We start from the raw sequence: 27,998 nt of genomic DNA on the forward strand, positions 1-27,998 counted from the left end.
CTTCTACTGAAGAAAATTTGTCTTTTTATCTGAAATTCAAATTGAACTGGGCACCTTGTATTTTATCTGACAACCTTGGGTGGAGACAGACTCTCCCAGTGAGAAGTGACAACATGGCACTGGACTTGCAGTCACAGAAGCCAAGACACAGATTGAGGGAACACAGATGGACTAGCTCCATTGGACAGATCAGGAAAAGCTTATAAAGCAGACATTTGCACTGGAACCCAATAAAAAAATAAGAGTTTGTCATTGGAATTAGAGAAAAATGGTGGGAGAGAGAATGTGCACAGCATAGAGTTGTGGAAAGGTTGGGTGGGTTTGGAAAATATTGACTTTTAGTGCTATAGAGGTTTCAGTGCCCAAGAATTTGGGGGGATAAAGTCGCTGGAGTGGGAAGAAGCTAGAGGACAGGTGGATCAGGTTGTGAAGGACCCTATGCCTAAGCTAAGAAGGGGGTTACTCTCCTCCAGACCAGCATTTGCCAGACTCCTCCTACTTCTGCCTTTAAAAGAGAAACTCTGGAACTGTTTTCAGGGAGATACATCATCTTACAAAACCTTTTTGGATTTATTTTTTTTAATAATTTTATGGTGTATTATAATGAAATGTATTGAAGCAAAAATATACAACTATTTTATTATAAAGTTAATTTTAAATACCTCTTAATGTCAGTCATATATGAAAACAATATGACTATTCCCCAATTAACAATGAATGCAGGCTGTTTAATTTACTTTAAACTCTGATTTATTAACTCTGTGATAAATTAAGATATGAAATATTATCTTGTGTCTGACTTTGAGGCAAAATATGCACTAAAATGTGGAAATGAAATTTCATTTTGTTGCAGGGCATAAAAAAGAATATGAATTCTTTTCCTAACCTGATGTTGGCATTTTTGCATTTTGGCAGATTAAGATATTGATGGGTTTCTGTCTGTCTTTTTATGTTTTGTGTTTTTAGAAGATTTTATGTATTTGTTTTTCTAGAGAGGGGAAGGGAGGGAGAAAAGGAGGGACAGAAATATCAATCCATTGCCTCTTGTGCACCCTCAACCCATGACCTGGCCCACAACCCAGGCATGTGCCCTGACAGGCATGGTGCCATTTTTTGTTTTCAGTATGACACCCAATCCACTGAGCTATACCAGTCAGGGCATATTTTGCTTCTTAATGACATGATAGGAGATAAGGTTTCAGACTTCTCTTGGTAAGTAACACATGGCAGGTATTCGTGGTATTTACATCCAGCCGACTAAATTACATTCCAGCTCAATGGAATATAATTGCCACTGCATTCCCTCCTGTTAACACTGTTTTCATAATTACTACATGGGCTCTCAAAGCTTTTGATAAGAATCATGCAATTTACAGATCTATTGAAGTTCCACTGGATGCAAATTGGTTGATTATTATTTTTTCTCCTCATCGTATCTTTCAATGCTTACTGTGTTGAACCTGTGGTCCACACAGCTTAATGAGTGATTATAAGGCTACCATCCTGCAACCACCTTTCATGTCAGAAGACAGACTTTCCTACCACATCCTGTCCCAATCTGAGCTCATCCTTCCCTCGAGAATAAACACTATCTTGAATTTATGATATTTGCTTCCTTACTTTTTTCTGTCCAGTTTCATAACCCAAAGGTGTTAACTCTAAACTCTGTAATTTACTTTTGCTTCTTTTTTGAAGGTTTGCCTTTAGAGTCTCTTCATTTACAGATTTCTTCTTCATATCTCTTTTTTTTCCTTGTGATGACTTGCTGTAGAAACATGATGTCTCCGGTAGCTGCCCATGGCCTGGATTTGCTGATGATATTTGCCTTTTAACATGTTTCTCCATCCTTTGTATTCTGTAAAGGGGTGTGTGGATCTTGAGCCTTCTCAGAGTCAGAATTGATTTTTTTAGATTTGATTTCATACGTGGTAGTAGGTTTTTCATCAGGGGGCGCATACCGCCTGATTATTATCCCTCTTTTTGTGCCCTGAGCTGCTAGAGATGCCTAATGTTCAGGTGATTTAATTCTTTAGGAGTTGCAAAATGACAGTAGTTTCATTCTCACTTTTATTCTTCATTTATTTGTTGGAAATCGTTTATAAAGAGAAACTATGCCTCATATATTATTTAGTTATGTAGTGATATAGCTCATATAGGGAATGCTGAATACATAATTCTTTCCCTTTATTTACTAATTTTCAAAATAAATAGCATCTCCAAGGTGAGCAACTAGCTGTGTGTCTGTGTATCTGTGTATGTGTGTATGAGAGAGAGAGAGAGAGAGAATGAACCCATGGATTTAAACATTATTTGATGTTTTTAGAACTCCTACACGTACATATTACCCTTATTCATACTAAAATTGTCCCAACTTCAGAACAACTCTTCAATGTGGCTCCCAAGGCTGCGAAAAATAAAACTTGAAAGTCTTTTTAACAACAAGATTGTTAAGAAAAGACCATGAAGGAGATAAGAATTTTATACCCACAGGGTTTGGCGTGGCTCACTTAATTTGCAGTCAGTGCATACAATATTTCACTGAAAATTGAATTTTGCTTTAATGTCGTTCATCTCACGCCTGTGTGGGTGGCAAGATTTACCAAAGACAAGCGGTAGTAGAATGTGAATCACAAAAACTCCACCTGACTTTAAGAGAAATGAAAGGTTGTCTGACAGGTCCAAACTATCTTTCTTGCTGGGAAATAACCGTGGCTGGCCTTGAAGAGGAACTGCCCTCCATTCAGGTGATGCATAGCGGGGCTCTGACAATAATTCAGAGTCTCCGGGGCGCTGGAGCTGTCTGCGTCCATTTGTGTCCTCGAGCCTCTTTGTCCTTAATTGCAGCCTCTCCTACTAGACGCGGTGTTTAGCTCTGTGGAAACTAGAGTGCTTGTTTTTTTACTAGAATATTTTAAACGTTAATAACTTCTGAATAGTGACTATCTAGCATTCAAAAATTTTATTTTCTCATGTATGTTTCAAACTATTTTTAAAAAGAAAGAAAATGTTAAACATGCGTTCCCATTTATTCTTTATACTAGTCCTATGTAGCTCCCTCATTGCAGAGGCAACTGCTATGCCAATGTTGGTGTGTATCTTTCCTGTGCATACTTTTATGCTTATGTTCTACGTGTACATATCTATGAAACATATTTAGAATTATGTGTTCTCGAAGTTTATATAAACATTATCATACCGGATAGCACCTCATTCACGAATCTGCTTTTGTCATTGAACATTTTGTTTTTAGAATCTAAACATTTTGATATATCAAGTTCATCGACTTCACTGTGACACCGTATCTCATCATTTAAACATACACGAATTTTCCTGGCCGACATGGCTCGGTTGGTTGGGCATTGTCCCGCAAGCCAAAAGGTCGCTGGTTTGATTCCCATTCAGGGAACTTGCCCGGGTTGCAGGCTCCGTGCTCTGTTTCTGGTCACGGAGATTGAAAAAGGCAACCAATTGATGTTGCTCACTCGCATCAACGTTTCTCTCCCTCTCCTTCTCCCTCCTTTCCCCTTTCTCTCTAAAATTAAAAAAATAAAATAAAAATAAAACGTTAAAAATAGATGAATTTATCCATTCTCTTATTAATATACATTTGTTCTAATTTTTTCTTAGTAAACACAATGCTTCAAACAACATCCTCGAATATGCACGTGGGAGAGGTTCTCTAGGGATGCACGTAGCAGCAGGATTTCCGGGGCACAGAGGACGTACATCTTCACCCTCTCTAGATATTGTGAAATCACTCTCTGAGGTGGTTGTGTTCATTCACATACCCACCAGCAGGGGCTGACAGTTCCCCCATACCCCGTGTTATTGGACTTTAAAGTTTTTGCCAATCTGACGGGTAGGAAAGGGTACCTCGTTGATGTTTTCAGTTGCCTGATTACCAGTGAAGTGACTGTCTTTTCACATATTTATTGGCCACTCCTTTATTTTCTCCTGTGAGTCGTAGGGCAGTGCTCCTCAAATTGTCACAGGCTGATGCCTGTGACGGGGATAGGAGGCACTTCCACACTGGCAGTGCTCGCGCCCTCCTCCCCAGTTTATACCTTCACCTTAAATCCATGGATCTCCTCGCTCTCCTGTACATCTTGTGTGTCAGGTGTCTGAGAGAATAGCATAAGGCAGGTGAACTAGAATAAAGATGAAAAATAAGAAAATAAGCTCAAGGTTAAAAATAAAAAGGATAACAGAGACACTGGAACTACATGGGCTTAAGCATTATACGGTTCTCTCACTGCCTCCTCTGTCCGTCACGTTGGGAAGACCACTAGTACCATGTTTAACTGAAGACCTAGCAACGGGGTCATAGAATTTAGATTTTAGGTTTTGCCCTTAAACTTTGTAACTTTGCTCTTCAGGGTCTCCACTTCTCTCTTCACAGTCTTTGAAGGTATGTCTTCGTTGTCTGGCGGTTTGGGTAGATGAACAGATTACGGTGAGGTGGGCTCTGTTGTGGGTAAGCAGGGTTTCTGGAATTAGGTACTAGGTTGATTTCTGGTTCTGTCACTTACTAGCTTTGCCAACTTGGAAAAGTTTCTGAACTATCCTAGATTTAGTTTCTTCAAGATAACAATAGTTCCTACTTCTAGTTGTAGTAATGATTTATGGAGGCAAGATATGTAAGTACTACGAATAGTACTTAGGACACAGTTAAATTCTCAATGTCAATTGCAATTAATGCTCTCAAAAGATAACGCATACATGAAAATGTACTATGTAAATTCAACATTCTCGTCTTGAGCAGAGGACTCTGAAAGTTCATATGACATTCCTAGAAGTAGATGTGATATTTTCTATGAGTGATAAATATACTAGTAACTAGGGTGATTTAAATGGAAATAAGTCAACGGCTAATAGAATTTCAGCCTTGTGTTAGAGAAAAAAAATGACTATACTATGAAAGCATTCATTCATTAATTTATCGAAGATTTATCGAAGACTTAGGATGTGTCATAAATGCCCTCTACAAGACAATGGGAAAGTAAAATAGTTACCAGATACTTAATATCTGCCATTAAGAATTTGAGTAAGGGGCTCTGGCTGGTGTGGCTCAGTGGATTGTGTGCCAGCCTGGGAACCAAAGGGTCACTGGTTCGATTCCCCATAAGGGCACATGCCTGGGTTGCAGGCTAGGTCCCCAGTTGGGGGTGCGCAAGAGGCAACCACACATTGATGTTTCTCTCCCTGTCTTTCTCCCTCCCTTTCCCTCTGTCTAAAAATAAATAAATAAATTCTTTAAAAAAACACTTCAGTAAGGGGAAATAGCCACATAAAGAAAGTAATTCGACAAATTTTACAAGTGTCTAGTGGGAGCACAAAGTGGGGAGGTGCGAATTTTACATAAACGTGTCAGGCAAGCTTCCATAGGGAAGCAAGTAATGAGGAAGGAGACCTCCCCAGTGCCTTTCAAATCCCAACAGGTGAGTCGCTGTTAGGTGGAACTGGTGAAGAACTCTATGGTGAAGGATGGTATTGGTAGGAGAGGCCTGAGAACATAGTCAAGCTAGGAGGTGCTTGAACTAGGTAGTCTGGGGATTCATTGCCAGACTAGAGAAGCAGGGTAGTCATTGGTAGGATCCAAAGTGATGATCAGGAATACAAAAGCATGGTCAAGTTCAACGCAGGGCGAAGGCCCATCTGGAAATAATCAGTGGAGTTGGAGGAACAAGAAACAAGAAGAAACAAGAGGAGGTTTGTTGTTCAGATCTAGCTGGAGGTTCAGGCTCATTTCATCAGCAAGCCTCCGTGGCTGTGTGGAGTGCCAGCCTTGGGGGAGTGTGAAGTTACTTCAAGGAGCCCTGCCAAGTTGAACAGATGACACCTAATTTGCCATCTCCTAGGCCTGGTTTCCTGGTTAGTTTTCCTTTTATTCTAGTTCATGTGGGTACTCACATCCTTAGCACAGTTTTCGCTGATGTGTCCTAATTTTTTTTTAAATTCTGCTTTCCAGCGTCTCATTTCCACTGAGCCATATTCAGGCAATAAAATGCGTGACTATCTGTATTATGTGAAACGTGCCTTATGGAAATTGTGTTTGGTCAGTTAGATATAAAATTACATCATCCTACTTACGGGCTTTATGAGGGATTCTAGGAGAAGTGGCTACACTGCGATGATTCCAGGTGGAGGATGACCTGAAAAAGAGAGTTGCTTAATGACCCAGCTACGGGATTACTGTACCAAATTTAAATGCTGAAAGCATGTCCAGTACCGATACCTATCACCAAATGCGTGCCAGGGCAGTGGCTGACTTGGCCAATAACCCACATCAGATGCTTTGCCTTTCTACTTGTGCTATTAATATGCTCTCTATACATCAATGACTGTGAAGTGTGATGAGAATTCTGGCCAGATCAAGAACGATTTATCATTCGCTACAGGAATGGCCAGCTTACTGGCAGGGCAGTGTCACTTCTGTAATTTTGCCAAAGTTCACAACTGGGGAGAGATAATTAAACCCAGGCATGAAGCTCAGAAGTCTTTGAAAGCTTCCTGTAAGGTTACCTTCTGCTTCAGGATTTGAGGTTGAATTCAAAGGTCGTCCTCTCAAAAATCAGACACCGTCTGAGTCAGCACATTTAAAATACTATTTACTAATAACACCCCAGACAGCTTTCTTATCATTAATTCAAAGAACACCTGACTGTCTCCCTTCACATCTTCTTGATAAATTATTTTTGCCTCAAGACAAAGATATCCTCTGTCACTCGGCCAAGTCCTTACCCACACCCTGGATACACAGTAATAGAAGAACACAGATGGATGTTAATTGCTGCCATAAGTGAACTTAGCCTTCCTGGATATGAGAAAAGTGGCTTCTTTGTGGTTTAGGTCTTTCCTGAAATCCACAGTCAGACAGAGTACAAAGCTACCCTGAATCTAAGGTATTAAGCTGGGCAGGAAGAACCTAGCTCACACGCTAAGCATAGTCTTAAAGTTCTACGGCCTCAATTTCCTACCCACAGTGGAAAAGCTTAGGTGGGAGGCCAGCCTGACTTGTCTAAGTTCCCAGGACCTAACAGATAAAGGCAAGGTTGTGTGTGTGGAGGGGCAATGGAAGGCGGGGTGTGTCCTCAGTGTAACTGAATGAAAACACAACACAGCAGAGCAGGGTCTAAGTAAATGTCATGAGCGGGTATGTAAGAGGGCGTTACGGGCAAATCTTGAAACATGCTGCTGCCAGTTGTGTGCTTTCCTTTGTCCCCTGTGGGGCAACGCACTGGTAAGTCAGACCCATTTAAGGGAACAGCCTGCGAGCTGTTTCCATTGGCTCCCTCTGACCACTTAGCTTTCAATGATCTGTTATATTCTGCTTCCAAAGTGAAGGGCAGAATTCCATGATTGTTCTTTCAGCCACACCCTTCCTGGTGAGCCAAGCACCAGATCAATCTGTAAGGTCCTCGGGAGTCCAACACAGCTTCTCAATCTTGGTTCACTGAGGCTGGCCATTGGGCTGTGAAGCAGGGGGTAGGATCTCTGTGGCCAGCAGAGAAGAGTGAAATTTTGGTGGAGGCACGTGGGAGAGGGGTGCTGGAATGCAGGTGATGGAGCACATCTTTTCTGTTACCCAGAAGCGTTCCTAGCAGAGGCCCGCTGGTCTTTGGCATAGGTGGGGTATTAGCAATGGGAGGGGAATCACATGGCAGCTACCACTTTTTCTCTATGCCTGCTGACACGTTCTTCAGCATTCAGGTCTTCTTGAAGTGCAGGTGTCTCCTATTCGCTGTGGAAGGTAACGTTCTAGGCAGAGGTTACAGTAAATTGTATCAAAATGGTGTGGTAACTAGATTAGCCTTTAACTCTAAGAGTGCTGTCTCCTCGACTGGAGAAACGGAGCAATCTGAACCCAAATTCTGTGCATTATTAGGTAAATGGTTTATGAAGGGTGGGAAGTGGGAAGGCAGGTGGAATTTTTTGAGATCTTTTTGAGTAGTATCCAACCCAATGAAAATATAAAGAGGTTACTACAGTCAGAGATTGTGTGGTTGGCTCTTCCTTGGAAAGGGATGATTTCTTTGGTGATCAAAGAGGCAGGAACTGATACATATAATGGAGGAGGACCATGGTGGAGAGGGACATATCCTTTATTTATTTATTTATTTATTTATTTTGAGAACAGTCACAAGGAGATGTGTCCCTGTATACAGGGGAGGCAGTCTGAAATAAAGTCCATTGCCAGAACGCCCCCATTTAGATTTAGAACTCAGAAAGGATATATCACCTTAGCCTACCTACACCTAAATCCCAGTCTTTGGTGATGATGTTAAGGTTTCAGATGGAGGCATCTAGGGTAGCTCCTGAACGAGTCTTTCACGCTGTGAAACAGAGCAGATCATCCTACTTGATTAGAGGCCTTGGAAGCCCTTGACCCTGAGTCTCTTTGCATAGCTCTAGAGCTCTGATAGGAGCTACCGCATCTGCTGGGTCAGCTGAAAACCGGGGTTGTATGGCCAAATATTTCATACACCAACAAGTTTCCAGGGCCTGCTGGCTTCCCATGATCATTGATTTTAAGACCTTCATTTATTTATTTTTTTCTTTTAGCAAGAGGGGAAGAGAGGGAGAAAGACAGGGAGAGAACCATCAATGCACAAGAGAAAGATTGCTGCCTCTTGCATGTCCCCAGCTGGGGACCTGGCCCACAACCTAGGCATGTGCCCTGACCTGGAATGGATCTTTGGGTTTGCGGGATGACACCCAACCCACTGAGCCACACCAGTCAAGGCATTGTCATTCACTTTAGGTTGAGCTTTCCACCTGGCAGGGCCAGAGCTGGGCAAGGAGGTCGCAGTGCTTCCATCTTAGGCTTTCACAGGTCTATCTCCTGGTCTGGCCCCACAGCGGTCCCGTCGTCATCAAAGAATACTCCGATCAGGGAGTTCAGTGATGCCAGAATTAGTGAAGACAGGGGACTGTCATCTACGTCCTGTGAAAATCACCACAATCACCTGGCGATGTTTTTAAGTTACAGCATTCCAAGCCTCTAGAACTTGTTCTATAGAAACAAAAAATTAGCCTTCCTCAGGTGGTTCTTATTATCAGCCAGCATTAGGAACCACTGTACGCAATACATTCGGATCCAGAATATCGGGCAGAATCCTATAATTCAGCAAAGTATTGTTCTTGCTAAACTGGTCAAGATTGTTGGTATGCTAGATGTCCAGCTTTATGTAGGCAAAGCTCACCAGAAAGGCAGGAATCACAGGGTAATTAGGTTGAGCTGCTGTCAAATTTTATATAGCACATCAAGCTTCTTATTCTTCTTGATACTTATACAGGCCCTTGTTTTCGGGAGTGCACCGTAGTGAGGAGAACTTGGCCTTGGCATCCACCAGAGCACATGCGTGAGGCAAGTAGGCAGCAGGACAGCGCCTCCGCTTCCTGGTCTGATGACATTTCTGAGCCTGATATTTCAACAGTCTATCCTGGTTTAGATATGGAGGTAATTACCTGCCATTCTTAGTTTCATGGGACTATATTATCACTTATACCTGAGGTCAGAATACAACAAGGGACAGGAAAACCTCAATCCATTTCCTTCTCCTCTGTTAAACTGGCCAGGTGGGATCAAATAAGTAGGGAGATGAAAAAAGTGTCCAGTGAGTTCATCGAGGCAAAAGAAGAAACGGTGGTGGTGAAGATGTTTGTGATGGTGGTGGCAGGGTTGGTGATGGTGGGAATGGTGGTCATCTTAATGACACTGGTGACGGCCGTGATACAGGAAGGATGGTAATAGTCTAGGCAGATGCCCCAGATGGCACCTATTGCCTGGGACTGGCTTTTACTTGATCTTTTTTGTGTAATGGATGGTGGTGAGTCAGCTACTTTTAAAAGACTGAGAACAGAGTGAACAATATATAAATCAAAGTTTCATAAATTAAACAGTTCCAGTTTGACTCACACTCTAATTTCAGAGGCATTAATTTTTTATTTCTGTGTGAACTTTCATTGTCAGTGATGGACCATTTTACCCATATTTGCCTCTGCAAAGGAACCTCTAAATGAGTACTGGAACTCATCTGCAAGAAATCATTTTGTAATGAGTAATTGGCATATATGACAATCTATTAAATATTTCTATTTTTCATCAGATAATTTTTTACACTAATAGAAATACACTGTACCCTCCCTTAGTCTACATAGCTCCAGCAGAATAATATTTAAAAGCATTAAAAGACAAATTATCTACATACTCCATTTTTCCCTTGGGATGTTGATAGAATATTCAGTTAGGAAGTGAAAATAAATAGCAAAAATGTGATAATGATATTCTAAACATTAAGATAAAAAAATAACATTTTGTAGCAACATGAAAATTTTTCTCTCTGAAGTTTAAAAGTGGTGAAGATAGGGTATTAAAAAACCCAGAATACTTATCAAAGAGAATAAATAATTTCATTTAAATTCCATCAAAAATATGTTCTACTGCAAACGCCCCAATGTAATTTTCAACAAGATAAAATGAATCAACAAATTTATAAACAACTCAGTCTATTAACCAAGATTACTTGCGTTTTCCTATGTTCTATGTTAGTATTTGTTTTTTCATCATCATCATCATCCTATTTTTTTGCAGATCAGTATTATATGCTCGGCACCATGCTGGGCATTTTACACGTAATCCCCTTTAATGCTCACAGCAACCCCACATGGTATTTGTAATTGTCTCCATTTCACAGATGAAAAAACACTGAGGCTCAGAGATTTCTAAATATCTCATCCAAGAACATGTAGCCAGTAAGTGGTAAAGACCAGGATAAATTCAAGATCTAATTAAGACCAAGATTAAGTTCTTAACTGCTATATGATTCTTGTCCACAAGCATACATAATTTTTACAGAGTATTTGAATTCTAATTTTTTTCTCACTTAACATTATCTCACACATATTTCCCACGTTTGCTACACAATCTTAATTCAACATTCTGGGACCTTTGGCCATGATCCTCCACTGGGATGCACTGCCCTCTAGTGGAATTATGTTTATAAAGAGCTTTTCACCTTCCCCGCCCACCCCCAGGATGGAAAGCAGTTTTCTGTGGTGTAACCATTGTTACTATTTTATCTTAAATATGATAAAATATTAAGAGGCATTTTTTCCTGCCTCATTTAATGTAGAGAGATACAGTTATTTTCAATTTTTGAGGGGTGTGTGTGTGAAAAAACACAGTGAACCCCAGGTTAGCTCAGAAATGCACTTCAAGGAATGATATAAGAATGCATTGTTCTTGGTGTTGTAGTCAACATGGCCGCTTTGTTCTCTGGAGTAACGGGATATGTCGGGCAGCTTCCTTAAAACTACATGTAAAGGCTTGGGGATACATCAAATTGTGTTAGGACCAGCACTAAAAGACAAAGTAGACTCTTCTGGGATCCATAAAGAACTTGGAAATACATTTAAAACATGGGAAATTCAAACAGATCAAGATTTGTTTTTCCTCTGAGCTCACATTAATTCCTCAGTTTTAAACATTTTTCTAATAAGTCTCTTTCACTTTGATGTTATTAAAGAGCATCATTGTATTAAAAATGCACAATTGGATAACCTTGGTTTAATTAGTAGGAACTTTGGTTAATGCTGGATTGTTTTAGAAAAAGCAAATAGTTTTTTTTTAAAGTGAATTAGGTCATTATTTCTGCTATTGTTCATCCAAAAAGAAGCCCTGAGCAAAAGTGCTGATGCTATCACCTGACAAAGCGCTGACTGGTGGATGGCAATTGCTTTGTGTGTAGCCAGTGGGACACACCGTGGAGAGGAGGGGAAACCTGCCAGTTTCATCTTTATTAGAGAGCTGGCTCTTAATTAGATGGCTTTTATGCTTAGTGAATGACCAGTGTAAAAAGGAGAAGCAGCCCTGACTGGTGTAGCTCAGTGGGTTGGGCATTATCTTGCGGACCGGAAAGTCACCGGTTCAATTCCTGGTGGGCTCGGGTCTGGGTTGCAGGCCAGGTCCCCGGTTGGGGGCATGTGAGAGGTAACTAGTTTATCTCCCTTTCCTTCTCCCTCCCTGTCTGTAAAAATAAATAAAATCTTTTTTTTAAAAAAAGCAACAAAATGAGCTTATATGGCATATAAAATATTTACAAAAGAGTTGTTCATGGGTTCTTAAGGGAATTACATCTCTTTATGACCTACATTAAAATTGTTGATTTCCTCTAACCTTAGATTTCAGGATAGGGGAGAAGTTGATCAAAACCTAACAAAAAACAATATTTTAAGACAAAGATACACAAATGACCCACACAAAGGATATAGAAGTCCAAGACAAAAAGGCCCTTTAAGTGTAGAGCTATAAAATATATAAAAATCATGGAATATACATTTAATAAACTCATTTTGTTCACTGATTTATTTTTCTTTTTCAACTTTTTTGAGATATATTTGGCATCCAACATTGCGTAGGTTAAGTGTACAACATGTTGATTTGATACACATATTTTGCTTGCTAAATGATGCCTCCATGGTGTTAGCCAACACCTCATCACTTCCCATAATTATCATTTCTCTTTTGTGGTGAGAACATTTAAGATCTACTCTCTTAGCAACATTCAAGTGAATACTACAGTATTGTTAACTATAATCATCATGTCGTACTATATATTAGATCCCCCAAACTTATTCATAACCTGAAGTTTTTACCCTTGGACCAAAATCTCCCAGTTTTCCCCATCTCCAAGGCTCTGGGAACCATCGCTCTACTCTCTCTTCTTTGTATGAGTTCAGGTTTTTAAAATTCCAGAGGTAAGTGATACCACACAGCACTTGTCTTTCTCTGACTTATGTCACTTCGCTCAATGCCCGCAAGGGCCATCCATATTGTCACAAACGGCAGGATGTTTTTTCTCGAGGCTAGATAATATTTCACTGTGTATATGCCATGTCTTCTCTATACATTCATCTGTGGGCGAACACTTAGGTTGTGTCCATGTCTTGGCTATTGTGAACAATGCTACAATGAATAGTGGAGTGCAGATATCTCTTTGAGGTCTTGACTTCATTCCCTTTGAATGTATATACTCGTATATATCCCAGAAGTGATATAGCTGGATCATATGGTAATTCTTTGGGGTTTTTTTTGGAGGACCCCATTTATATTACCACCAACAGTGCACAAGGGTTCCCTTTTCTCCACATCCTCACCAACACTTGTTATCTCTTATCTTTTTGATGACAGCCATTCTGACATGTATGAGGTGATTACTCCTTGTGATTTTGATTTGCATTTCCCTCATAATTAGTGATGTTGAGCATCTGTTCGTGTACCTGTGGGCCACTTGTATGTCTTCTCTGGAAAAATATCTATTCACTTCCTCTGCCCATTTGTAATTGGGTTATTTAATTTTTTTTTATTGTATGAATTCTTTATACATTTTGGATGGGAACCTCTTACCAAATGTATGATTTGCAAATATTTTCTTCCATTCTGTAGATTGCCATTGTGGGAGTGTGGCTGTTCTGTGCATCATAGGATGCTGAGCAGCATCCCTGGCATCCAACTACTAGATGCCAGTAGTAACCTCTGCTCTCCCCACCAACTGTGGACATTGTCCACAACATCAAAACACGTGTGCATGTGGCACAGCTGTTCACTTAAGAGTTGGGGTAATAGTACGATATGGCAGATTCTGTTTTCCAAAGGTGCTTGCTATATATATACTAGTGATGTGACCCTGTTCTTTTCCACAACCCACAGACATTCCAAAAAGAGAGGAATCTCTATCTTCCTGAGTTCTGTTAAAAACAAAACAATCCAAACAACCATGTCTAACCAAATTCTTCCTTATTCTACCATCTTTATCTCTAGTTCACAAAATCATCATCATATTGATTTATGATATGGCGAGCACTGTCAAACTGAATCAATTAACATTTCAGGGGAATTTTTATTCCTACAAGCAAACCACATTCAGCTCCTGGAAACACATGAACTAAAGGCCATGGGTTTAGTTTTATTTTTCAAGCCACATGGGCATATCCACCCGCTACAAATAAGAGCCCTGTAAAGGTCAGACTGTAATATAAAAGTCTTCTCCAGTGTAATTGCAAACTCTGAATAGTGATATCCCTTGGAATTAAGTGACTTTAAAGTTTTAGAGCAAGATAAATTAGTTAAATTTTTTACAGTACTTTATCAGTTAAGAAAGATTTTTGGTTTCAAGTAACAGAAAATCCAATCAATAGTGGATTAAATAAATGCTTATTTTTCTCATGTAGTAAGAAATTTGGAGATTGAGCCTGTTGACATTGTTGGTTCAGAGGCTTGACCATTATTAGGCCAACATTTCTGTGATTCTCTTTACCTTTTCCTTATGCCTCTTGAACTGCGGTCACATTATGGCTACTGTAGCTCTGGACTTCGCATCTGTGATCAAGGCTTGAAGAAGGTGAAAAGGGAAAAGGTGGTACTAGTTGATTTCTCCTTGTATCTCATTGGAAAAACGTCCCAAGTATAAATGTGTGTGCGTGTGCGTGTGTGTCCATAAACAGATGAATGAAGAAAGAAGATGTGGTATACATACACAATGGAATATTATTCATCATTAAGAAGAAGAAAGTCCTGTCATTTGGGACAACATAGATGGCCTTGAAGGCATTGTGTTAAGTGAAATAAGTCAGAGGAAGACAAATACTGTGTGATGTCGCTTAGAGATGGAATCTGAAAAAGGATTCAGCTTTCATATCCTGTATGGTACAGGCGGACCAGGGAGAAGCTGGTTAGAATGAGGTGTCCAATGACTGAAATTGCATTGTCTGAAATTACTACAAAAGTGACAATTTATCATGGTCCAATATTCATAAAATTATTGACCAATAGAATGCATAGATATATAGGGCCTACTGTACACTTAAACTCATCCATGTGATTGTAACCTATATACATATACATCTCAGGTTCTAAAACTGTGAATTTTTCATTGGTCAATCAGTATGAACAGTATAATCCCATTTTTTTGTGAAAAATAAATATGAACAAATAGACATTCAAAATAATGTAGAATAGTTACATATTAAAATATTGATGGAATTATGCATCTTCCCCCTTTATATATTTTTACTTCTCTACAATAAAATGTATGAACTGTGAAAAGAAAAACAGAGTAGTACATAGAGGGAATTAGCATTCAAAATATTTAACTTTTAAAAAGATGCATCAATGAGAGATAATCTCTCCTTACATTAGTATCTAGTCTTTCAAGTTGATACACATACTTGAATATTTGATATGTTTCAAAATCCTAATATATGGTAGTATTAACTTATTTAATTCAAACAATTATGTGATAAAGTTGCTACAGAAAAATCTTCATTTCCCATGTGTTTAGTAAATAATGCCCAAATTTACAGTGTTAAACATGAAAGCAATAATCACACACACTCACTCATGAACAGACCACCAGCAAACCTCAACTGGTCAGATATTGTTCTCTGCTGGAAAACAACACATATTCTTGTTTAACACATCCATGTCTTTGTGCTTTTCATTTATTATTTTTGACTTACTGAAGAATATGATCTCTGTGTCTCTATTTATTCGTCTGAAAAATAGGGATGTAATTGTATGTACTTCATGGAATTAATGAGCAGTTTAAGTGAATACATACCTGGCACACTTTGAGCCACATATTTAAAAGTAATAGCTTTTAAAATTATTACATGCTGGAGTATAAAGGTTGAATAAATATTGCATATATGAGCTCAGGGGCTTATTAAGGGTTTGAAAGAAAAAAATTAGCACTATCAGCATAGTGGCAATATTTAAAGCCACAGAACTGGAAAAACAGAAGATGCTATAAGCACATTAGTGAATTGGTCCCAAGTGTCAGGGACCTTATTTCCTGAACCATCGACCTAACTCTACAGAAAAACTCGCCTCATGATGCTTACTTAAGATGCTAGTGAATGTCTTTTCTGTAACAAGTCAAAGGAAAAAAATCTCACTTTGAAGTTGGTCTGGGGTAAAAGTTTTGTTTCCATACGAATTCGCTTATTTTCCTTTACTGGACAATGGGGCGATGCGAACCATAAATTTACTTTTTGGGATTAGTTGCCACAACTTAAAGCTAAATTGAAAATTCATCTCCCGTCCAATTCACCGATTTCGAGTACTATTTTGCTGCTTTTTACATGGATATTTATTGTTTCCACTTTCGTGGTCTGATTTAATTTTGTAAGGCCACTTCAGACGCTTTGTGAGAGAGAACTGGTGGGAAAACGGCGGCAGAGTAGAGGAATGACTCTGACAGTTGGCTCTGTCTGCCATTCCCCTCACTGGAGGTGGCCACTCACTGCCCTGCTCAGCCCTCACTCGCTTCCCTTTGTTCCCAACCTGTCAGACTTGTCCCCTCCACCAGGCCGTCACATGCCCCCTTTCCTCTGCTTAGGACGCACCTTGCCCTACTCTATAGGTAGCCAAAACCTGCTCATCTTTAAGTCCCAGGTTAAATGCCAGCAGTTCAGGAGAGTCTTGCTCCTCTCTGCATGTTTTTACAGATCCCGAATTTTTCCCCCATGGCATTTATTATTAAAGTTTTGATTTTTTCTTTTGGACAACCATCATCTTCTTTTAAAAACTTTCTTTAGCTCTTGTGTTCCTATTTATTCAAGAACAAAGTCTCAACCAGTGTTCACCTACAATGTTAACTGGCGTCTAGCTCTCTCTCCTCTTCGTTTACCAATCCCTTAGTGTGTAACGGTAAAACAGCTATATGTCAGGCAAATCAGGTAAGACCCTGAGAAGTGATAGCAGAATGGAATAAATACCAATTTAAAAAACATTTTTGCTATTTCCTTCTCTTTGAAATATTCAGTCCATATTAAAATTTCTCCAATTATGCATGAAAAGCCTTTTACAGCTCTTTCCAATCCTGGATCAGGTTGAGGTTCACACATTACATGTGAATTTTGTGTCTCTTTAGAGTCTTTTATTCTAAAAAAGTGTCTCCATGGTGTTCAGGGTATTGACTGTGAGGAATCCAGGTTAATGTTCCATTTTCTGGATTTGCCACATTGTTTCCTGATGGTGTTGCTTAAATGATTCTTCTCTTTTATTTTTTGTATAAGCTGGAAGTTAGGTCTAGAGCAGGGCTATCTAATAAAAATACAGCATGAGCCATATATGTAGTTTAAAATAGCCTAGTAGCCACATTTAAAAATGTAAAAAGAAACAGATTAAATTAATTTAAAAAAGATATTTAGCCTTGACCAAGTAGTTCAGCTAGTTAGAATGTAATCCTGAAACGCCAAGGTTGTGGGTTCAATCCCTGGTCAGGGCACATACAAGAATCAACCAATGTATGCATAAATCAATGTTTTTTCTCCCCTCTCTCCCTTCCTCTCTCTAAAGCAATAAGTAAAAACTATTAAAAAGATATCAGTAAGACTTTTTTCAATTTTTACCTACTAAGTTCTTTAAATTCTGTGTTTTTTACAGCACATCTCAGTTTGGAGTAGCCACATTTCAAGTGCTCAGTGGTCAAATGTGTCTAATGCAGGGGTGTCAAGCTCATTTTCATCGGGGGCCACATCAGCCTCGCGATTGCCTTCAAAGGGCAGAAATAATTTTAGGACTGTATGAATGTAACTACTCCTTAACTGTTAAGGAGTTGAAATTACATCCGGCCCTTTGGAGGCAACTGTGAGGCTGATGTGGCCCCTGGTGAAAATGAGTTTTACTCCCCTGGTCTAATGGCTGTCACATTGAACTATGGGGTCTAGAGCCTTGATTAGATTCAAGTTAAACATTTTGGGTAAGAAGGCTTCAGGGGTGATAAGTGTGCTTCCCGTTACATCGTATCAAGAGCCTCTAATACCTGTGTCCTGCTATTTGTGATGTTAAGTTTGATCTTTTGGATAAAGGTTTGCTGCCAGAGTTTTCCACAATAAGAGATTCATTTTTCCCCTTTCTAATGTGGACAATAATTTATCGGTGCTCCTTGGCACCGTGGCTCCATCTTGTTGCCCCACAATGTTTGCTTGATGATCCTTGGGAGAACCAATTGTTAGGCTCCCAGTTAAAAATAGTAATTTTCTATCATTCCTTTTACATCACTAGCTGGCAATCTTCTGCAAAAGAAAAAACATATTTACTATTAACTGGGGGGTGTTGTTTACATCAGGGATTCTCTTTACTCCTTTTCCTTAGGTTGTAAGGAGAGTAGAGAGTCCACGTGGACACCTCACAGGAGTGGAAGTGCCGTGGCAAGGTAAACAGCCCAGGAGAGGTAGGGAATAAGTAGAGATCAGGAAGATGAATGTATTTTTTAAGGTAAGGCTAGCTACGGTAGCACATAAATGTCAATGTCTCACTGGCTTGACACATAAGAATTTACATTTGCTTATGTAAAAGTCCTCTGTGGGGATTCCTGTTTAACAGGTGGTCTTTCTCCAGGCTGTCTGATTCAGGGACACGTCTCCTATGGTCTTGTGGCTCTGGCATTGCCTAAGGCCTTGAAGTCCCTGCATCTAACCTGAAGGGAAAGAGAGAGCTCAATAGGTCATTCACCTCTTACCTGCCTTCACCTGGAAGTAAAACACATAATTTCCACTTGTCCTTTATAGTGAGAGTTTGTCAGAGGGCCCCACTTATATGCAAAGTGTGGGGTGGGGCTGGAAAATGTAGTTCCTATAGCACAGCTACATTCCAGAAATACCTGTTTTCTGTAAAGGGGACAGTTAATTGCCTCTGGCCTTTTGGTTAAGATCAAGTGTAAAGGGGACAGCCATCACTGCTACAATGCAACTGAGAGACCATTCACTGGCCAAGGATAGAAGAGTGCTGGCTTTTTCTTCTTTCTACCCCACCAGGGACAAGCAAATTTTATTGCTTTGAGTAGGACTAGGTAAAATTCCTTTAAAGTCTCCATGAACAGCTATAATTGCTATTTCAAAACAGAAAAAGGAAGGAAGGAAGGAAGAAAAGAAAGAAAAAGAAACTCAATTCAAAACCTTCCTTCCTTCACTTGGAGGATTTCAGAAGCCCCAGAGTTCAGGGAAGGATAGGAAGAAGGGCAGGACTGGGACTAGATTTCTTCCTCTAGACTCGCGGATCGAGACCACGCCCCCTTTCTGTCTCCTAGCAACCACCGCCCACAAGGGACTCCTCCTCAAGCCTTGGTCCTTCGTAACTTCCTCTCCGCTGCAGGAAGTGGTCATAACCGGCGGCTTTCCCAGGAGTTCGGCGTTTGCGGTGTGTGTAGCAGCTGAACAAGTTATTTCCTTGGAACTGGCGTTCTCCTTCGCTCTCCCGAGTTTCACCTTCCCGCCTGGTGGTGAGGACCTCGAGGGTCTGGAAGTCCACGCTAGAGGAAGACGAGACGCGAGAACACGTGGCCTTTAGGGCTGATTAGGGGGGCTGGCGGGGGCAACTCCCTGGGTATCTGTGCAATCTTTTCAACCTGGCTTCTTCCGTGTGCTGCGTCCCTGAGAGCTTCCCCCAGTGCTACTCGGCGGACAACTGGGGTTTCTGGAGGTTGGGACTTTATTTCGTCTCTCTCCCAACATCCCACCTCTTGCCTTTGAAGGAAGACCCCCTGGTAGAGAAGACTCACCCGGCTGCCGACTCCCTTCCCTGCGGTGAAGTGACCCACCATGACCCTAGTGTGAGCTAATGACCGACTTGTGATACTTTGCAGAGTCCTAGGGTAAATGTTTTATATGTGCGCATAGCCGTGTGTTTTAATTTCCTGCAAAATCTGAGCGAGGAGAAAACCCTGGGCTGTGTTTGGCAAGTGTGTGTTTTGGTTTACTTTTTTTCTTTTAAGATCTTTGCCAGGGTGTCTCCCTTGTGGTGGTTGCAAACCAGACAGCTTTGTGCCTTCTGTTAGCTGGGTGGGAAGGAACACTGGAATTAGGCTGGAAAGGCCCAGGAGATAAACCGATTTTTGGATCTTAGCCTGACCTTTGAGGTGTTCAGTGTACTTTTTGCATTAGTGTTTCTTAGTTTTAAGTTTTAATGTGTTTGTGTCTTATGTGCAAGACTACAAGTTCTTCTTGGACAAAGACTGTTTTATGTTGTACTGTTGTGACCCTCATATCTCCAAGCACAATACTGAACGCACAGTAAAGGCTTAGTAATTAAAAAAATCAGAAAGTACACGTTTTAACATCTTCAACTTAATATTGAAGGGGCTTGTTTAAATACAGTTCAGCTCCTGGAAAGGACAACATAAAGTAACAAGATCTGTTTAGATAAATGAGTCTGAAATTTAGAGGCTGCCTGGAAGGGTAAGTACAATGATCTCAAGTGCATCTGTCTTTAAGGAGGAGACCAAATAAATAATGGTGTTTAATTGTTTGTTTCTTTTCTTTTTCCTTTTTCTTCTGCTTTTTTATTTATTTTTTATTTTTTTAATAGGTGTTGTATCTTAACTTACTGACCCAGAGGTGCGTGCTGCCATAATGGGAAATCAGCTTGCTGGCATTGCTCCTTCCCAGATCCTTTCAGTGGAGAGTTATTTCTCAGACATCCATGACTTTGAATACGATAAGAGCCTGGGGAGTACTCGCTTTTTTAAAGTTGCTCGAGCAAAGCACCGAGAAGGCCTGGTGGTTGTGAAGGTCTTTGCCATTCAGGACCCCACATTGCCTTTAACCAGCTATAAACAAGAGCTGGAGGAATTGAAAATCAGGCTTCATTCGGCACAAAACTGTCTCCCTTTCCAGAAAGCAGCAGAAAAAGCATCTGAGAAAGCAGCCATGCTCTTCAGGCAGTATGTGCGAGACAACCTCTACGATCGCATCAGTACCCGTCCATTCTTAAATAATATCGAGAAGCGCTGGATCGCTTTCCAGATCCTGACAGCTGTGGACCAAGCACACAAGTCTGGAGTCCGACATGGGGACATCAAGACTGAGAATGTCATGGTCACCAGTTGGAACTGGGTCCTTCTAACTGATTTTGCCAGTTTCAAACCCACTTATCTTCCAGAGGACAACCCAGCAGATTTCAACTATTTCTTTGACACTTCACGGAGGAGAACTTGTTATATTGCTCCTGAACGTTTTGTTGATGGTGGACTGTTTGCCACTGAGTTGGAATATATGAGAGATCCTTCAACTCCACTTGTAGACTTAAACAGCAATCAGAGAACAAGAGGAGAGCTGAAGCGAGCAATGGACATCTTTTCAGCAGGTATTTGAGTTGGTTAAATTTGCTCGGGGAGATGTGCATATGTTTTAACCGGAATATAGAAACATAGATTTAAAAAATTTTTCCATTATGTTGAAAAATTAATTTGTCCTCTTACACTATTTTAAATATATGCCGCATTCTTTCATTGGGCATGTTCATGTGCCTAGAAAATGCAACAGCAGTTCATTCAGACATTTGAGAAGTATTTGACTTGTTCTGTATGTGTCAGGCACTGTCTTAAGCGCTAGAGACATAGATGGGGAATGATGTCCCTTTTTTAAGGTGTGTATCCTTTAATGGGGAGATAGATATGATTGAGAAAGGACATTTCAGGGTAATGTGACTTGCTCCGGTGGAAATAAACATAGGGTGCTTATAGGAACATGTATTTAATAGATACTTAAACTAGTCTCCATGATGGTGATGGGTAGAGAGGCAGGATCAAGAAAGACCTCTTTATTGGAAAGATGACATTTAAACTGAGACCTGAAAGATGTTTGGGAGCTAGCTATGGTATTGGATGATTGTTTCAGGCAGAGGATGTTGCTTATACAAAGACTTGAGGACCAGAGCGTGATGTACTGGTTTATTAGAGCACTCTAAGTGGCGTAGCACATCCAGAACATAGAGTGTGAGGTAAGCGAGGCCCAGATCAGAAAGGGTCTCACAGGCCAATGCTAGTCTTGAGAGACATCAGCAGACAGAACACCGACTATAGCGTGGAGAGTGGGTTGAGGGCAACTGTACTGGAGAGGGGAAGCCAGTTAGTGGGAAATCACCACCAGTCCAGGTAAGACATGAGCCCGACTGACTTAAAGTTGTGACAAAGTTGGAGAGGGAACAGAGAGAGGTACAGTTCAGGGTTAGGGGCGCCAATGCCCAGCACATTCGGAAATCCATATGTAACTTTTGACGCCCCCAGCACTTAACTACTAATAGCTTACTATTGACTGATAACATAAACAGTCGATTAACACAGATTTTGTGTGTTACATCTGTTATATACTATATACTTATAATCAAGTAAGCTAGAGAAAGAAAATGTTAAGAAAGTCATAAAATTCATGTGTGTTTAAGTTGTAGCAAATCTCCAAATTTTTTTCATCATGTTTATTGAAAAAAAAATCTGTGTAAGTGGGCCCATGCAGTTCAAACTTGTTCAAGAGTCGACTGTAATGCTGAAGAGGTAATGAATAGGTAGAATTGTCATGACTTGGTGATTGATTGGAGGATGAAGTCAAGAGCACTGCCACCCCCTACCTCTCCCTGTACCCCCTCTTGGGAAACCTGGTGGATGGCGATGCTGGCCGCTGAGATAGGAGACACAAGAGGAAGAACAGCTAGGGGGTGAGGATGAGGTCTGCATTAGATATGTTGAGTTGAAGGTGTTTGGGGATGTCTAGGAGAAGATGTATAACAGGCAGTTGGTTATAAAGGTTTGATGCATAGAGATTTAGGATGGAGAGGGAGATTTGGTAGTTATCAGGAAATACAGGTAACAGTTAGAGCCAAGGGACTGAGTTTGTAGCCAGGGAGAGTTTGTAGAGAAGTGATTGAAAATTTGACAAAATTAGTGGCCTTCTTCCCTGGAAATAAGTACCATGCATTCATATGTGTTATTTCATACACAGACCACATGAAACGATTCCAGGTGGTCTGTGAAACTCTGGGAGGGGACGTGTGCTGAGGGTGGTGTCCCTTAGGGGAATACCTTCTGAACTCTGGCATCAGGACCTTTTTTTTTTGTAAATTTTGGAAAAGTTGGGTTTGACCATTTTCTCACTTGTAGGTTTACTACAAAAAAAACATGAATTCAACTGTGTTTTAGATTACAGTAAAATTACAGAAAAATACAGTAACATCATTAAGGGAGAAGTGTGTTACATCTAGGGGGAATGAATAAGTGTTACACAGGATTGCACCTCTGTCGGTCCGTTCGGCTCACTGATCGGTGCCCCAGATAGTGCTGAGGGGTGTTCTGGTAAGACGGGGTTAGCCTCCATGCTGCGGCTTTGCCAGTATTAGAAATGTAACCCATTCAGGTCCCACCGTTCTCGATCAGTGAATTTATCTAAATTGTTCTCGAACCTTTATTACATTTTACTGTTTTACATTACACGTCCTGTTTTGTAAACAGGACTCCTTTAGCTTAGAAACATGGCCACTTTCTAGCTTTAGGGGGTCATTTATAGGTTTTGTTGTTTTGAGGTATAATTGGCATATAGCATTTGTATTAGTTTCAGACATAATGATTCAATATTCGTATATATTGTGAGATGATCTTCACAATAAACCTGCCATCTGTCACCATACATAGTTACAGAATTGTTTTCCTTCTTATGAGACCTTTTTAAATCTGCTGTCTTAGGAACTTTCAATTATGCGATGCAGTAGCATTAACTGGAGTCACCACGCTGCACATTACATGCCCATAACGTAGTTAGAACTGGAAGTCTGTTAGAGTTTTCATTTCAGGGGTTGATGAAGGTTCGTATTTATCTTTTTTGTACACATTGTAGTTTTGTAAATGTCCACAAAATTCTTACTCAGCATTTTGCTTTTTCAGACTCAAAGAGCCCTACCTACATTGTTTTGGCTGAAGATAGGCCCTTTCACTCCTTTGAAAGAGGGAGGTGGGATCTGTCCAGCTCCCGTGGCTCCTAAGATTTGGTTTAGGCTCTCTGGGTTTTGAATCTTACTTTCCCCATCTTGGTGCACATCCATGTTCCTGGCCGCGTTTGGGAGAAGTGGATGTATTCTGTGTCTGACCATACCTATGGGCAGAGCTTTTTTTGTTGGAGAGCTTTCATTAATTTGCTGGGTAAACATATGTCTGTTATGTGTGAGACACTGTTGTGTGTAGATGTTGAGGATACAGCTGTGAACAAGTCTGACAACGTTTTTGCCCTCATGGGGCTTGCATTCTTGTGGGGAAGAGAGAGAGTAAACAAGTAAATAAATAAGTTAATTTTGGTTAGTGATGAGTGCTGTGACAAAGGCTGGTAGGGGACTACTTTAGTTAACGTGGTCAGATAAGGCCTTTCCTGGAATTTAACATTTGAGTGCAAATCTGAATGGTAAGAAGGACTCAGTGATGATAGACAACTCGAACAAGTTGTCCCATAGAGAAATACCACCCAATAACACCTCTTCCAGAGTAACATTCTAAAGATGCAAGAAAAAAAAAATCCTGTATTCACCTCTGTGTTAGCTGGCTAAGTGACAAAATAGCCCAGGTAAATAGCTTAAACAAAAATCTATTTCCCCCATTCTTGGAGGCTGGAAGTCTAAGATGAAGGTGCCAACAGGGTTGATTTCTCCTGGGGCTACTCTCCTTGGGTTGGGCCCACACATACGACCTTATTTAACCATAATTACCTCTTTAAAGGTCCTATCTCCAGAAATAGTCACATTCTAAACTACTGGCTTCAACATATGTATATGGAGGGGAGGGGTAACCAGTGCCTCAGTTTAGTCCATAACAACCTCTGTTTAGCTGTACATAGTCCCATGTAGCTGTGTTTCTTTCTGCCTTTTTATTTGAAAATAATTTCAAATTTGCATACTTTAAAAACTTGGACACTTGAAAAAAAAAATAGTACATAAGAAGGCCCATATATTTTTTACACAAATTCACCTGTCAGTATTTTGCTCTGATTGCTTTATCATTTGTACCTTTTCTCTACATTCCCTTCCCCACTCCCACTCGGCATGAATTTTTCCTGAAAAAGTTACATACATTTTGGGCCTTTCCTTCTAAACACTTAAGTATGTATTTCCTCAGATTAGGGATAGTCTCATACCATGTTTATGTAATTGTATGTTACAATTATCAGCTTGGCAAGCTTAACAGTGATGTGATACTTTAATTTACACTTTCTATTTTGATTTTGTATTTGACCCAATAATGTCCCTTGTAGCATTTTTCCTGCTCCAGGACAGAACTCACTCTAAGGTCCGGTATTGCACTTAGTTTCCTGTCTCTTTAGCCTCCTTTTATATGTAACGTTTACACTGCCTTTGTCATTATGACATTGGCATTTTATGAAGAACTCTTCTCCCCTTAAATTTTAAAAAATTTTATACTTTTTATATTTAAATGATAGACTTGAAGTTGCAAAAATAGTGAGGAAACCTTTCCCCAGCTTCCTCCCGTGGTGACATCTTATATGAGCAGTACCATATCAAAATCAGGACTTGACATGGGTGCCTTCCTGTTGGCTAGACTCTAGACCTTACTCAGTTTTCACCAGCTTTTGTACGTGCTGTTGAAACTGGGAAAGCCGGCGTTCTTGCCGCCTGTCACCACCAGAACCAATAAGCAGAGGCAGGGATTGAATCTTTTATTCAGATGGCCAGCAATCTGAGAAGACAGTGGGTTATGTACCCTAACAGACTGTCTTACATTTCCTTTCAAGCTAGCCTTTTTATAAGGAAAAGTGTAGGTAACGGGTTTGGAATTCAGGGAAAAAGTTAATCAGATGAAAGCTGCAGCTTTTCTTTCATTCTTTCATCTGTGTCCTGGGCTGTGGCATCTCACCCTGGAGCACAATGGCTCAGACACCATCTTGATGGCTTGCAGTCCTCCTGGGGCACCAAGGTGGGGCTGCTTATGGTCTCCTGGAGTCAAGGAGGGTCAAACCTTCAGTTCCTGAAACAGTAGCTTTTTACATGCTTTGATTGCCAAGCTTATTAGCCATTACCTACACTAAAACTTCCCAGCGCTTGAGTCCCCATCACTGTGTGTAGGTGCCACCCCGCCCCTTTGTTTTTTAAACAGGATGTTCTTCATTTTGGATTTTTCTGCTGTTTCCTTGAGATTAGATCTAGGTTATTCATTCTCAGTAGGAATAGTACATAGGTGATGTGTCTTTACAGTATCACTTCTGCAGGCAGAAGGTGTCGGATGGTCAAGATCTTGTCCCATTTCTTCTCTCTATAGTTAATTTTTAAAATCCCTTGCAACTAACAAGCAACCGATAGGAAGAAACTTTAAGGCCATGCAAATATCCCGCCAGTTTTCACCATTTCCTCCTCGATTTGGCATCCACTGATGATTCTTGCCTCATTCAGTCTTTACTGTGCTGGCTTTAAAATGTTCATTTACCAATTCCAGCACTTCCTCCACATTTACCTGTCGGTCCTCAGCATTTCATTATACTAAGGTGTCCACTTTCCCCTCATTTATGTTATCATTAGTGTAGATTCCTACACTCATTTGGCCGGTACTTTTGGGGGGAGGAATTTTAAAGTCTATATTCATCAGGGATGTTTGTATGTGGTTTTCCTTTCTTATGATGTCTTTATCTGGTTTTGTATGGGGATAGTATTGATGTCATAGAATGAATTGGGAGGTGTCCCTTCTTTTTTTGGGGGGGGGAGAATTTGTGAAGGGTGAGTGTCAAGTCCTTCAAAGTTTGATGGAATTTGCCTGTTAAGCCATCTTGGCTGAGACTTTTTTTTTGTGGGAAGTTTTTCATAACCAATGCAACCTCTTACAGTGCTCATTCAGATTTTCCGTTTCTTCTTCAAGGCAGCTTTAGCGATCTCTTTCTAGGAATCTGTCCATTTCATTTAGATCATCTAATTTGTTGGCATGCAGTTGTTCAAATCATACTGTCTTACAATTCTTTCCATTTCTGTACGGTTGGTAGTTGGTGGTAATGTCCCTTTTCCACCCCAATCTTTGTTATTCTCTTCCTTCTGTTTACTTTGGTTTGAGTTTACTCTTGTTAAGGTGAAGGTAAGGTGATTGTTTTGAGTTTGTCCTTTTTCATAGAGATGTTTATAGTTTCACATTTCCTTTAAACACTGCTTTAGTTGCATTCCATATGTTTCTGTATTTTGTGTTTTCACTTGCATTCATCTCAAAGTATTTCATCATTTCCCTTTGATCCATTGGTAATTTGGGGGTATGATTAATTCCTACATATTAGAATTTTTCAAACTTTTTTTTTTGTTAACTGATTTCTTATTGCATTCCATTGTGATTTGAAAAACATAATTTGTATCATTTCAGTTTTTTAAAACTTACTGAGGGTTGTTTTATGGCCTAGCATACGGCCTAACCTGGAGAGTGTTCCGTGTGTACTTGAGGAGAGTGTTCCGTGTGTACTTGAGGAGAGTGTTCCACGTGTACTTGAGGAGAGTGTTCCACGTGTACTTGAGGAGAGTGTTCCACGTGTACTTGAGGAGAGTGTTCCACGTGTACTTGAGGAGAACTTTCCACGCGTACTTGAGGAGAGTGTTCCACGTGTACTTGAGGAGAACGTTCCACGCGTACTTGAGGAGAGTGTTCCACGCGTGCTTTAGGAGAACTTTGTGTTCTGTTGCGTGTAGTGTTCCTTTGATATCTTAGATCCAGCTGGTCTGTAGCGTTGTTTAATTCTATTTCCTTTTTGGTTATGATGTCTGTAACAGCTATTTTTAAGTCTTTTATTCTAAAACTTGATAGTCTGTAGGCAGAAATTAATGGGAGAAATGTAGTGTTTATATGTGTCAGGATTGTCTTAGTTGCTGGAGATTTTTCAGTGAACAAAATGGACAAAAATCCCTTCCTCGTGGAGTTTGCCTTGTAATGGGTATATAGACAATAAAGAAAAAAAATAAAACATATAATTTGGCAATTGATGCTGAGAGGAAAAGAGGGAAAGGGGAAAGGGAATGTGCCCGGTGAAGAGTATGGGGGAGTTATGGTTGTGGGGCTTGCGATTTTAAATGGGGCCATCAAGAAAGGCCTTCCTGCTAAAGTGACATTTGATTGGAGATCTGAAGGAGGTGCAGGGATAAGCCACATGCATACTTGGGGGAATAGCATTTTAGGCAGAAGGACTAGTAAATGCAAAGGCTG

At 40.3% G+C, this 27,998-nt stretch overlaps 1 protein-coding gene across 6 annotated transcripts in view; it reads left to right on the top strand.

Moving 5' to 3' along the window:
• The first annotated feature begins 19,164 nt into the window (after positions 1 to 19,164).
• Positions 19,165 to 27,998, top strand: part of PIK3R4 (phosphoinositide-3-kinase regulatory subunit 4) — a 60,747-nt gene continuing 51,913 nt past the window's right edge. Inside the window, exons 1-3 of one of the 6 annotated variants that reach the window (XM_045199828.3) lie at positions 19,165 to 19,286; positions 19,539 to 19,658; positions 20,372 to 21,148. In XM_045199828.3, the coding sequence (XP_045055763.2) occupies positions 20,416 to 21,148 (733 nt within the window). In that variant the 5' untranslated portion in view covers positions 19,165 to 19,286; positions 19,539 to 19,658; positions 20,372 to 20,415. Of the gene's footprint in view, positions 19,659 to 19,700; positions 19,746 to 20,371; positions 21,149 to 27,998 lie in introns of those variants that run through there. The other 5 variants (XM_024565800.4, XM_045199829.3, XM_024565801.4 and 2 more) reach the window with 5 other exon arrangements.

Source organism: Desmodus rotundus, chromosome 8, assembly GCF_022682495.2.
Source record: "Desmodus rotundus isolate HL8 chromosome 8, HLdesRot8A.1, whole genome shotgun sequence".
Lineage (NCBI taxonomy): Eukaryota > Metazoa > Chordata > Mammalia > Chiroptera > Phyllostomidae > Desmodus > Desmodus rotundus.